Source organism: Protopterus annectens, chromosome 15.part0 (genome assembly GCF_019279795.1).
Source record: "Protopterus annectens isolate FY-2018-M chromosome 15.part0, PAN1.0, whole genome shotgun sequence".
Taxonomy (NCBI): Eukaryota; Metazoa; Chordata; order Ceratodontiformes; family Protopteridae; genus Protopterus; species Protopterus annectens.
In genome coordinates, this window is record NC_056749.1 from 435,710,552 (window position 1) to 435,724,801 (window position 14,250).

The 14,250-nt window shown below is 38.8% G+C and overlaps 1 protein-coding gene across 2 annotated transcripts in view; it reads right to left on the reverse strand.

The window, feature by feature from the left end:
• Window positions 1-2,195: 2,195 nt before the first annotated feature.
• Window positions 2,196-14,250, reverse strand: part of TMEM185A (transmembrane protein 185A) — a 483,347-nt gene continuing 471,292 nt past the window's right edge. For both annotated transcript variants that reach the window (XM_044057176.1, XM_044057175.1), the window contains exon 7: window positions 2,196-4,930. In XM_044057176.1, the coding sequence (XP_043913111.1) occupies window positions 4,686-4,930 (245 nt within the window). In that variant the 3' untranslated portion in view covers window positions 2,196-4,685. The remainder of the gene's footprint in view (window positions 4,931-14,250) is intronic.

Consider the following 14,250-nt stretch of genomic DNA (forward strand, 5'->3'; position numbering starts at 1 on the left):
CGACATCAGCCGAGGCCAGACTCAAACTTTGGAATCCGGCCGACCGAAGGGCTGCCTGACGACAGGACAACCCATTTGTAAGGACTGCAGATGCATCCTTGAAGGACATCCATGGATACGCACATTCTGGGCCTAGAGACTGCAGAATATCTGTGAAAGAACAGTAAAGCAGGGGAGTAGAAAGCCCATTTCTAGTTTTCATGAAGGGAATCCCAAATTCAAGCTCTAAAGGAAGAGTTTTTTTTATCTGTAGAGGACTTGGGCAAGGTGAGGGGAGAGCTGAGGCAGACATACTGGGAAGTGCTATAATACATGCTTCTGAAAAAGGGGTAGACTTCAGCTTTTCTAGCTCAAAACAAATGTCTCTAACTTTGCGAATACAGGACTTGAAGGCTGCATAGATCTAGCAATTCTCAGAGAGGTGAGCCTCTCCAAGCATTTGAGACCTTTCATAGCTTTGCCTTGTTAGAAAAAAATTGTTTACTCCCCACTTGCAATACTCTTTACTATCATTCTTCACCTTAACATACAAAAGACAGTCTAAACAAAATAAAAATCTGAAACATCAAGTACTTAAAAAAGAAATGATACTCAGACAAAATTCAGAGACAGTAAGCACTGTAAGAAAGTCATCCAAAAAAACACAAACAAATCACATTACAGTCAGCAATAACAGCAACTATACGCCAATATAGGAAAATGAACCTACACTTCCCAAACAGATGTATGACCAGGAAAGATACCAAAGAAATTCTCCACACAGGGGGTAACTAAGCAAAACTGAACTGGAATTAAAGGGTAGGAGTGGAGGTAGAAATCAGGTAGCAACAATTCTCTGTAAAACAAAACAGGTATGGGCTAACCTGCAGAAAGTTGTTAGATTACAAGACTGCTGAAATAATTTTTTTTTTTTTTTTAAGAAAACAATACCATTAAGAAATGGTAGTTTGGGACAGTTTTCAAGCCAAGGCAAATGCAACATGTGGCAAACAAAATCTGGAAAGGGGTCATCAGGTGGGTAAAAGGAGGTTCAGTTAAATTGGAAAGTTCTATTGCTAGCTTAAATCCTGCCAATCTTACTGCTGTTAGTAATGAGCATGGTACTACAATCCTAGATGGGAAAGATCCCCAACCAGAAGCTGACTTCTGGAATTTTCTTCTAGAGGAGTATCCCTGCATCAGTTCTTGCAATACTCTATATACAATCTTCAGTACAATTAAGTCTAAAGGGAAAAAAAAGCCATGAGCAACAAAAATGGCAATAGGCACATTCAACAAAGAAGACAATTAAAGAAAAACTCGTAAGGATCCACAAAAGGATTTCCTAAGCTCAAAATGATCCTGCTGCAACCAACAGGCATACATAGTTGTGATACAAGCTCTGATTCAGACCACTTGCCATACTAAATATGGCTATGCACCAAAATGTCCTTTGAACATGATCAGATTTTTACTCCATCCAATATCTTTTTATTGGAATCCTAGTCAGTGTAACACCGTAAGAGTAGCACACCCATGATATCCATTTATATACACAAGTTAAAGGAAGAACTGAAGACACAGCAAACACGATCCTTACCTTGGTGTCCTGATACATAGATAAGCTAAGCTATCAGAAAGGGGGAAGGGTCCTCTCCTTCACCTTGACAGGAGGGTTTACACCACAACAGTGTACAGAAGCAGAAACTGCATTTAACCACATAAAGTCACAAAGTCAAAAACAGGAACAGTATCGGTCATGCAGACCAAAACTGGACACAGCATTCACTCAAAAACTATATAACCACAGAGTGAAATCCACCAGCGCCACTATAAATCAAATAAAAATATCAAAGGTTAAAAAAAAACACATCAGAGACAAATTAGAACTATTAAAAAGAAAAAAAATGCAATGTCATAAGAAACAAGTATTTTTAAAAAGAAGATAAAACTGTTCTACTAATGATGTACACTCCAGGTCCAATACTGCAAGGTCCAGACTAGCAGATATGTTTCAGGGCATCTTTAATACAATATTGCAACAAAGATCTGGTGCAGAAAACAATATGTCATTTGGTGGTGGTCGAAGATCTAGTGTGCTAACATTAGCCCTTCCATTTGAAAGCTCTAACCTTTTCCTACTTGGAAGCCTCACTATTCAGATAAAATAGATGTTGAAAACAGGCACAATAAAAAATATTTCAACACTAAAAATGCATGTTTCACAAAATTATTTATTAGAATACTTGTTTAATTTACTTGTATTTATTTGTTTAATGACAACACATTCCAAAAAAATTAATAAATGTACAGAAGTATATTACCTCGGAAAAATGAATGATGCCTCATTGTTTGGTCCAATATAAACATCAGAAGTGGTACAAAAAATGATTGCACTTCACTCTCAGGCCAGCTGAGAGTTACAACTTATAATGTTAAATAAACTACAATTTCTACATATGCACAAATTTACACAGTACTGCATTACTTAAAAAAATAAAAAAAAAAAAAAAAAATTTTTACTCAACTCTGTTGTAAGTCAATGACGACAAACATTACTGCACTAAAACTTTACTCATTTTTTCTTGATTATTTTGGGGAAACGCTCTAGGAATTGAAAGATCTACTGATTTGTCTTCTGATGTGTACAGTACAGCCCTTTGTGAAGGTAACACTTAACCATACGGTGCATATTTAACATCAGAAAAAACATAAAAGACATTCAAAAGCAAAGTGGTTGCCAGATGCCTCTTGCAAATAATTCAGGTAGGCAAAAATTATGAACAGATATGTACATAAATAAATACCTTGTTAAATGGCAACAGTCAAATTATTACAGTAACAAATTTTCCTTTCTCTGGTAAGTTGCTTAAAATGTGAGTTATTCAACTGGTTTCATTCTATTTTGACAATCAGTTAATAAATGGACTTGGAAGTGGAAAGGATGGATAATTTCAAAGTACGCCTTTTATGTGAAAATTTCACTGGTAAACACATACATTATACAACTTAAGATGAAGATGGATTTTACTTTGGGTCTTTCTGCCATGACTGATGACATAAGAAAGATGCAGTTGGGTGTGTTATGCTTTCTACCAATATGGTAGATGCCCATACCTGGGAAAGGCAAGGGACAAAAAACAAGCATCTCCATCATATTCATGAGATGCTTCCTTTCCCCATCTCAAAGGTGAATTCTCAAATCACGATGCATCTGTAAGACTTGCATTATAAAATAGTCTAGGTGCAGGCTTTTAAAACAATGAAAAAAAAAGAATCACAAAACATACAGAAAATGCTTGTTTGACTCACGGATTACAATAAATGTAAGTAACAATTTAGACATGTTACAGTGCAAAATATGTAATACTTTAAAGAGCACTTCAAAATCTGAATTCATGACTCGGAGAATTCAACTAGCTACACAAATTGAGACACTGTCCATGAGACCTGCTTGGTAGTCATTACTACAGGTTGGTGGAATAATTAACGCATATTTTTTAAAACGAACTGTGACTTTTTGAACTGAATTTCACTAAACAAAAATGTTAACATAAAATTATGCGCATTAGTACACATTTGAAAGAAAAAGATGTCTAAATCTCATACATTTTCTTTTCTTGCAAACTTCAAAAATTCCAAGGAAGTAAATAAACTACACAGTAATTTTTATAACATTAGCTTACTAAATAATCCATGTGTGTTATGAAAAACACAACAGGTGTTGGCCTTCAAGTCTGGGTGCTTGTGTTTAAAAACAATTTGACTGGGTAAATATTTTAAAACTTTTTCAGATCAAGTTATGCGATAAGCTACATTTTACAGTAAAAGGTCATGGTGTGACTTGACTGGCTAAGATAATTATTTAATCCGATATTTAAAAAATATATAACTAATGAAGTCTACTACAATTATTAATATGGTACAAGTATAACCAGTCCAATGTGGTATCTCATAACTGCTGCAAGTCATCATACATTTGCTTTAAATCTTTAATTTCTACAACCTGCACCTTGACAATGGATAACACAGATGCACCCTAACATGACTTGGAGTACTTTTGCAGCCAATTCAAACATGACTTCAGAAATAGTCAGCATGTAGCATGCAGATCAGTGGCCAGCACTATCCTTCACAGAAAGCCATGAGACTTGTATGTTTCTGATACATACATGGAGTGCTTTGCAGCTAATGGGCATTTAGTGCAGAATAAACCATACGAATGGCTACTCAAACATTTCTAATCTTCCACTGGAATCCTTTACTTTGCAAACATACTGCTACACTATGCCAATTTTACAATCTGTATTACTAACTTCGCTGTAAAAATCAGCAAAATTTATTTTTGACAGATAAGCATCAGGGTTATGACTACATCCCCACACAAGTTTGAATCCGAGCAACATTTAGGTATTTTCTAAACTCGTACCTGCCTCTTATGTGGGTTTATTACTGTATGGGAAATTCATTACTGGAAGAATATCTATGCATTACCATACCACTCTAAACTGAATTGCATCAGATACAAGTTCAGTTATCAGCTTGTGTTACTGGCTGTTTTTTTAAGTCCCACAATTAACTACTGTAAGTCAACAAGAAACTTAAGGATGAGATGAAAACCTAACTCTGGTAACAAAATCCTAAGTTCCAGTTTTAAAACTTTCACTGATGTATATTGCAAAAAAACTACGCTAATAAAAAAATGTTTAATCTGGCATATCAATATTCAGTTTTGGAGGTGGAACAAAATACTTTCCAGGACTCTGAGTAATTACTACACCAGTTTTTTTGTGGAACATGGGTGCAATTTTTGGAGGTTCTGGTACAGGTGTCTCTTCAAGCTCCTCAACATCTTCATGATGGAGATCATAAGAAATGTTTCCATATTCTCTGAGAAAAGGGAATATCTCCAGAAGAAACTGACAGAAGTCTTTACGTATTCCAAACCACCCTGAAAATAAATGTTGGATACTGTTAATGCAATTCTCATTTAAGGAACACACATCTGAAAATTTAAGACATAGGTTTGCCTTTTCTGCTGCTTTCCACCATCCCCAGTTTAATACTGCTGCCCTACAGGTCAGACTAACAGTCTCCATACAACCTTGGTGTTTACAGCACACCAACAATCAGCTCCCCTTATGTAAGTGAAACTAACAGCCCTCTTCATAACATTTTCTAACTTCCTCCTTAGCAGCTCACAGTCAGAATTCTACATGACAGTCTGTATACAGCTTCTGAAATGCTTTAGTACAGTAACCCATGATACTTTACACTACAAATTTATGCTCTGTATTCAACATGAAAAGAAGGGGGAACTAGCAAATCTAAACAAAAGAAATGCAGATTTTGGACTAGGTATTAAAGTATTAAAGCAGGCTTCTGAAATTACTATAAAAACGAAGGTATAGAAGGCAGAGGATAACAGGTTAATAGGATTTACCCTCACTAGACAAAGTACAGTTTTATGAAATATTCCATAAGATTTGGAAAAAAAGCTCACTCCTCATGCTAAAAACTTCAATCAGGTTGGTCAATTAGCTAAATGGTGGGAAGAGCCATGGAATATTTCAGTATGAAAGAATTTGAAAAGCACGTATTCTGCTGAGACAGAATTTACCTATTGGGTCCCAGAGATTGGGGACACAAGTTGAAATATTTTTGACTCACTTCTAGATAATTATTTTCTAAGGTGATGGATACTGGAATAAAGCCTTATTTCTAATCAAAGCTAGGTCTACCTTCATTGAAAGGAACTTATTTTCCTTTGATCCATCATAATTAAAAGATGGGTCAGTTAAGATGAGGAGAAAAAGCAAAGCTGGTTCATTCAGTTTTAGAAGGCATGGACAGAGCTGGACATATTTATTTTATTACTTATTTAACATTTGTTTACCAGGAAAGTCTAATTTTCAGCAGAGGCCCAGGAAGAAATGCTCCAGATGCATGTCTTTGTAATGTGGAAGGAAACCCAAATGAATGCAGAGAGTTCATGCAGACACCGTATAGAAGGCACCCCAGATGAGAATCGAACCGGAGAACCTCTTGCTGTGATACCACAATGCAAACTGCTGCACCACTGTGCTGTTATAAAAATATAGGATACGATATGTCATTATGAGCTTAGTTGTATAGTTTGAGTCGTTTGTATTGTTTCATACAATATTAAGGTGTTTAAAAGCCAGAGTAACTACTTTATGTAACTATCACAAGAAAGTTAAACATTTTTTTTTTTAATTTCTCTGGATATTGGCCATTTTTCAGGTCTTCCACATACAACTGATCAGAGGGACTGTCCTGCACACAGAGGGACAGGTGTTAACCCTAAGTCAATAATCAAAAGTTTTGTACACTGGGAATTTTTTTTACAGCCTCAGTGCTATGATCAGAGGTTTTAACAGGAAATAAGGATTAACATAATTAAAGTCACTATAAGAGATGCATGCTCAAATTAGTACAAAAGAAACAATTTTAGAGGGTGGGAAAAGCAGTCTCACTACCACAAACTAATGTGATGAGACAAAATAATACAGTGATGCAGTTCAATTCAATACATGAAAGGCAAGAACATATTAAACAATTTCACTGGGCTAAAGGGATTACTACTCCCAAAGTGGTGGTATATAAGCTAAGGGAGAAATGGAAAGATAGTTATTCCTTCCATAATGACAGACAGAAGTAAAATACTACTAGACTCACTGGAAATTAATAAAATTTTGGCAAGTAAATGTTAGAACGCTGCTGTAAAACTGCACATATCAAAGTGCTTGGGGTACAGAGAATGGATTCTATCTTTGAATTGCTTATGTTGGTTATGGGGAAGCCAGTTGTTACTGTCAAATAAAACTGGCCAATCTCAACATTAGTGATACAAGAGGCTATTGACTCCCTAGCATCCAATAAAGCTCCAGGCGATGAAGGCATCACCACAGACTTTAAGGTGGAATACATGCATGACTTGGCATAGCCTTCATGACGCACAAAAAAACAGAAATGCTCCAGCCTCTTCTAAGGCTGATAAAGATTGTTCTTATCCTAAAACAGGGAAAGATAAGTTATCACTTGGGAACTATACTATCACACAATTTTCCTACTAGCACTGGAATACAAGTTCCTAGCTAAGATTTTAGCTCTTCGACTAGAGCAACTGGTACCATATCTAATATAAAATTAATCGACTGTTAAAAACCATGCAATGAAAACTGTAATTACGCAGTATGCAGCTTACCCTTATAGAATGTAAGCATAGTTAAAACCTTCAGAAAAAAATGCTGAAACACTGTCAGATTTGAAAGGCAGTTGATGCACAGAGCAAACATTATGAAAAATTATGTGCACACATAAAACAAAGGGAAAAAGGTAAAAAAGCCATTACAAAAATTAACTGGTTGTTAAATAATGGCCACTTTACTCTTTAAAACACTACAAATAGAACTGCGTCATTTGTACCTGGAGCAAGTGAGGCATTGAGTCTCAGTTGCCAGATTATCTCTACATTCTAGTAAAGTTTCAATGTTCACACACAAAGGGGTCACAATAATCCTGTCAATGACAAATTTTTTTTTTGTTTAAATTTGAACACACAACAGACTGCCTATAAAGAGTATTTACATTTTTCTTTTAATTAATGTCATACATATCCTCACGAATCCTGCCTCAGTCTTTACAGTTTAACCCATGTAGCATGCATCACAGGAGATGCAAAGACAAATACCCTGTTTACCTAATTGCCAAGGACTTGCACACAGGCTGCGAACAAACGTTCTACTTCAGCTACCATGACAAGTATTCAACTATCAACCAACAATGTATCTGACATTGATTTTGATGTCTGGCTGTGTTCGAACTGCCTTTCCTTTTCTGGCAAAAATGAGCAACGTGATTTTACTTAAAAAAAAACCCTGCTTAAAGACTTTTCAAGATAAGAAACCTACAGCTGGAAAATACTTACTTTTCAGAATGCATTCGTAGCAATGTTGTACGGAAGGGGCTACAGGCCTGGAAATGTCTTAATGGTGTGGGACATTGTGAAGCTATACAATGACAGGTATTACACTTCTTAAAATACTTATAGAACCTCACTTGTTCCAGATACAAATGACACAATTTCTATTTCTAGTATTTTAGTGTGTGTGGCAGCCATTACTTAGCAACCAGTTATTTTTTGTAATGGCTTTTTTTTTTTTTTTTACCTATTTTCCTTTTACTTTGTGTGCACAAAACAATTCTTCATAATGTTTGCACTGTGCAACAACTGCCTTTCAAAATTTGACAGTGTTTCAGAAGTTTTTTCTGTTGGTTTTCTGATGGGCATGCATAAAGCACATTAAGATAAATGGAGTCTGAAAGGAAGCATCTAAAACAGACACTGACTAGCTCCTATCCAGAAATTTATAATCAGAACCATTCCTGGGCCTGTTGGGTCTTCTTGGATAGCTCTTTTTTTTTTTTTCGTTTTGAGGAGGTTAAGAAACTCCCTTCCTGTTGATCAATTCTGCCTTCTGATGTGAAGATATTTCCATACAGACAGGCAAGTGTGACAGATAGCCCAAGACTGCCTTCAGACTGGAATAGACAAGACTTTGTTGATATTGTTCACCTGTAGGTGAACAGTATCACCTGTGGGTGAATCACAGCTCCTTGATGACACATGCCTTTGAAACCATGATCATTCTAGAGGTTGTCATGGTTATTGGACTTCCACCCAGACCGTTGCTGGCTCTTTTACTGTATGTTGCACCTAAACCTCATCTGGAATTATTTTGTATTTTAGAAGAGCACTGAGATGTATAGAGCATCATGTCAGCAGCAATGACACTTCAAAGCAGGATCTGACCAATGTAATCCACAGAGTAAACGAGTGCCAAGTGGGTAGTTGCAAGAAAATTTATTGATATAAAACAAGCGCTTCGCTCGGCTAGATACCGAGCTTTTTCAAGTTAAAAATGAATTAAAACATTTGAAACAGTGCCATTTTCTATATCTTTCCCTATCACATGGTTAGCTAGTTAGCTGTTAGTCTTACGTCAATTAACAATTAACAATTAGTAAGGAGTGCTACTTTAGTGAAGCAACACTTCACAATACAGATGTATGTTTTCTATTTCTGCTATTTTTAAAATTGTTTTAACATTCACCAAATATATTTAACACAAAAATTATGAACAACAGGAATACAGCTTTTTAACATAACTGATGATGCAGTTTATTTAACAGGTTTTATATGTATACACACTTGCTACTAGAGTTAGTACATGAGCATTAACACATACATTTTTAAACAGTGTATTTTAGGTTTCAAATGTGCAACGCTGTGTAATATGGGTATTTCTTTTTAAACATATGAGCATTTCTCCTTTTTAAATTATGAGTGTTGCTTCACTAAAGTAGCACTCCTTACTAATTGTTAATTGACTTAAGACTAACAGCTAACTAGCTAACCATGTGATAGGGAAAGATATATAAAATGGCACTGTTTCAAATGTTTTAATTCATTTTTAACTTGAAAAAGCTCGGTATCTAGCGCTTGTTTTATATCAATAAATTTTCTTGCAACTACCCACTTGGCACTCGTTTACTCTGTGGATTACGTTGGTCAGATCCTGCTTTGAAGCTTGTTTTTCTTTGGTTTGGTGATACTGTTGCTATTTATTTCTCAGCAATGACACTCTTACTCCCCCTTTTTAAATGTCTGTGAGATATGCCTTTAATTATGAACCAAAAAAAATAAGTTGTGTCTAACCATAACATTCCATCTGTGTTGTTCATCTTCTTTTATTAATCTCTGATGGGTTCAGTTCCGAGGCCTCAGAACCAAGTCAGCATAATGCCAAGCTCGCGCCAACCAAAATCTCGTGAGATAAGCTTCTACCCACAATGCCCTTCTCCCTGTACCTCAGATCGAGTTTGCTCATGTTGCACAAGTAAAGCAGAAGCCATTTCTGCACAAATGCCGTAAGACACTACTTGGTCCCAAAGTATCCGCCAGGAGCTTTCGGCAGGGGAAAGAGGGTGGGAAGTGATAAATGAAAGAAGATGAACAACACAGATGGAATGTTATGGTAAGACACAACTTCTTTATCTGAAGATGTTAATCTTCTTTCCATTCATCACTGATGGGACAGAATCTCCAGCTCCCCTGTGATCCTTGGGCGGCCCCTTATGGAAGAACGTTCCCGATTACCACTGAGTCGAAGGCAGCTCTCCCTCCGGAGACCACATCAAAGTTGTAATGATTGATAACAGTGTGGGGTTTAGCCCAAGTGGCTGGTGCACAGATATCATCCATAGAAGCTCTGGAATGGAAGTCTACAAACGTTGCCATAGATCTAGTAGAATGGGCTTTAATATTCTTTGGCAGAGGTTCTTTTGCAAGTGAATAAATGAAACATATGCAGTCCCTTAACCATTTAGATAAAGTGACCCTGGAAACAGAATTTCCCATTCTAGGCCCAGAAAAGGAAATAAAGTTGATTGGTTTTATGAATTGCTTTGATCCTGTCTAAATAAAATCTCAATTGTCTGTGCACATCCAAGGAATGCAGGCAGTATTCCCCTTTATTAGAAAAATTCGGGAAAAATACTGGTAAGTCAATAGTTTGATTGATGGAAAAATCAGAAACCACTTTGGGGAGGAAAGATGGGTTTGTCCGGAGTGATACTGTCTTTATGGAAGAATAGATAGGGTCTTTTGGTGCATAATGCCTGAAGCTCAGAAATTCGTCTGGCTGATGTGATGGCTACCAGTAAGAGGGATTTCTATGACAAGAATCTGAGATCAAATTATGCAGTGGGCTCAGAAGTAGGTTGAGTCAATGACTGGAGAACTAACATGAGGGTTCCATGGCTCTATAAGGCTGTCTGATTGGAGGCCTAATATGCAAAACTCCTTTGAGAAATGTTTTACATAAACGCAGTAAAATTAGGGGAGTACCATCCAATTCATTATGATAGTTCAAAATAATAAGTTATGTACCTACCATAACGTTCCATGTTAGTTGTCTTCTTCTCGCCTTCTTTCTTGCTGGATGGATCAGCTCCGACTCGGCCAATACTAAAGCTCGAGAGCTAATTCCACCGGCTCGAGGCTCCCCCATATCCCACAATGCTAGGCGGTAACTCCTCAGATCTCGTTTGAAAGCTAGGCCAAGAAAAAACTCCATAACATGGAGAAGGGTAACCCACCTCTATAGGGCTGACCGTGAGGTGTCCTAAACCTAACAGAAGAAAAATATAGAGGTGGTAGAGCGTGGGAGAAGGATTGAAAGGTCACAAGACAATCTCCTCTAGGTCTATCCAGGCTAGGGGGAAGGAGGGTGGGACGCAAGAAAGAAGGCAAGAAGAAGACAACTAACATGGAACGTTATGGTAGGTACATAACTTCTTAATGTTAAGTTGTCTATCTCGCCTTCATTCTTGCTGGATGGGACCATGTCCCTAGCACCTTATCCCAGGTGGCCTATCGGAACAGACTCTTAAGAACAGTGGAACCAAAGTTAGCACGGTCTCTGGAGGCTATGTCCAACTTGTAATGAGAAATGAAGGTATGAGGGGAAGCCCAGGTGGCTGCTGAGCAAATAAAATCAATAGGAAGCCTATCCTGAAAGGCTAAGGATGTGGCTAAGGCCCTAGTAGAATGAGCTCTAGGCTTCGAGGGCAATTGTTGGTGCCTGATCTCATAAATAAAGGTAATCGTAGAAGTAAGCCATCTAGAAAGTGACACTTTAGTGACTGGAAGGCCCATCTTGCCTTCCGCATATGAAATAAACAGTTGGTCTGATTTTCTAAACTGTTTAGTCCTGTCTAAATAATACCCAAGTTGGCGATGAACATCTAAACAGTGCAGTTTCGGTTCTGACCTGTTGCTATAGTTGGGGAAAAAAACTGGGAGATCAATAGTTTGATTCAGATTTGCTTGAGAGGACACTTTGGGCAAAAAGGATGGATTGGTACGCAAGGATACTCTATCTTTGTGAAAAAGTAAATACGGGGGACGACAGCATAGAGCATGGAGTTCCGATACCCTTCTAGCTGAAGTGATGGCTATTAGAAAAAGCGTTTTCCAAGACAACAACTTCATAGAACATGAAGCCGCAGGTTCAAAGGGGGGTAGAATCAATGATGCTAGAACCAAGTTCAGATCCCAAGGAGGAGGTGGATCCTTGATAGGGGGCTTAAGAAGAAAAACTCCTTTCAAAAAGGCTTTACAGAGTTTGTGAGACATAATAGTAGACTCTGACACCCCCACATGAAAATTAGATATAGCCGCCAATTGAACCCTGATAGTAGAAGGAGAAGAGCCTGCTTGGAAAAGCTCAGCTAGGAAATCCAGAATGGACTGAATAGGTGCAGTAAAAGGATCTATTTCCCTGGACACTGCCCACAAGGAGAAACGTTTCCATTTGCTGCTATAAATCTTCCGGGTAGAAGACTTATGAGAAGCTATCAAAATATCTCTGAGTGAGATATTAAGGGAAGCCTGGCTAAGGTTGGAATTGGAGGAACCACGCTGTGAGGTTCAGAGAAGAAAGGGATTGGTGCAGCTGACCCGATTGATGGGTCAAGAGATCTGGAACTGGGTCCAGATGCCATGGTTGCACCAAAAGGTAACGGTGAAGAAAGGGAAACCAAACCTGTCGAGGCCAATAAGGAGCAAGGAGGATCATAGAGGCCTTCAGAGCGATGGCTTTCCGAATCAGCTGAGGTATCAGTGGGAAGGGGGGAAAGGCATACAGGAGTCCCGGAGGCCAATCGTGAACTAGAGCGTCTCTGATGGGATGACCTGGTAGGGGAAAGAGGGTGAAGAAAATCGGGACACTTGCTGTTTTGGAGAGTGGCAAAAAGATCGCAGCAAGGTTGGCCCCAAGTTCGAAAAACTTCTTCCAACACTGATTTCTTCAGAGACCACTCGTGAGGTATGAGAATTGCTCTGCTCAATCTGTCTGCTATCACATTGGACTTGCTGGGAATGTGCGCTGCTATCAGGAAGCACTGAGAAGAGATCGCCCATTGCCACAGTCTGAGTGCTTCTCGACATAAGGGGTAAGATTTGGTCCCTCCTTGCTTGTTGATGTACCACACTACGGACATATTGTCCGTCTGAATTGCTATAGTTCCCTTGGGAAGAGAGTCCTGAAGGGCTTGCAACGCTAAAAGCACTGCTCTCATCTCTAGAACATTTATGTGCAAGTGGCACTCGATCGGCTGCCACGTGCCCTGGACTATAAATGCCCCCCCACCCGATCAGGGAGGCGTCCGTTGTCAGAGTTGCAGCCGGTGGCGGGGGAACGAAAGGTCTCCCTAGTAGAAGTTGGGGAGATGTGACCCACCAGGAAAGATGATTCCTGCATGACTGAGTTATGCCGATAGTGTGGGACACTGGCAGAAGTTGAAAAGACCACTGAGTGAAAAGCATCCATTGAAGAATCCTCATGTGGAAGCGGGCTAAGGGGAGGAGAGGAATAGCCGCCACCATAATCCCTAGGACTTTCAACATCAGTCTGACCTTGACCCTGTTGTGTCGTAATAGAAGAAAAACCTGCTTGTGAATGCCTGCTACTCTTTGTTCCGTGAGTCTGGCTGACAGACTGACTGTGTCTAATCTTGCGCCTATAAAGGTAATAGACTGACAAGGCGACAAGACAGACTTTTCATAATTTACAGAGATGCCTAGAGTCTGACAGGTTCGTAAAGTGTAGTCTCTGGCTAAGAGAAGTAGATGCCTGGTGGTGGCAGTCAGGAGCCAGTCGTCTAAGTACAGAAACACCTGGAATCCCTGGCCCCTCAAATGAGCAGCGACCACTGCCATGCATTTGGTGAACACTCGGGGGGCTATAGTGAGACCAAAGGGCAGGGCCCTGAACTGAAAATGACTGGCTCCTAGCCTGAAGCGGAGAAATCTCCTGGATCGTCTGTTCATCTTGATGTGATAGTACGCATCCTGGAGATCTATGGAGCACATCCAGTTGTCCTGACCCAGAAAGGGCAGGATGGATTGCAGCGTGACCATCCGAAATTTTGTTTTCTTGACAAACTTGTTCAAGTTGCTGAGATCCAAAATGGGTCTCCAGTCCCCTGTCTTCTTTGGAACCAAAAAGAATTTGGAGTAGATTCCGGATCCTTGTTGGTCTGCTGGAACTGGTTGAATGGCTTTTTCCTAGCAGCTTTGAAATTTCTAGTGCTGCTTGCTCCCTTTGACTGGGTGGAACGTCTGGAATGGAGTTTCTGGATTGTTTTGGGATGTCAATGAATGGAATTCTGTAGCCTTCGGAT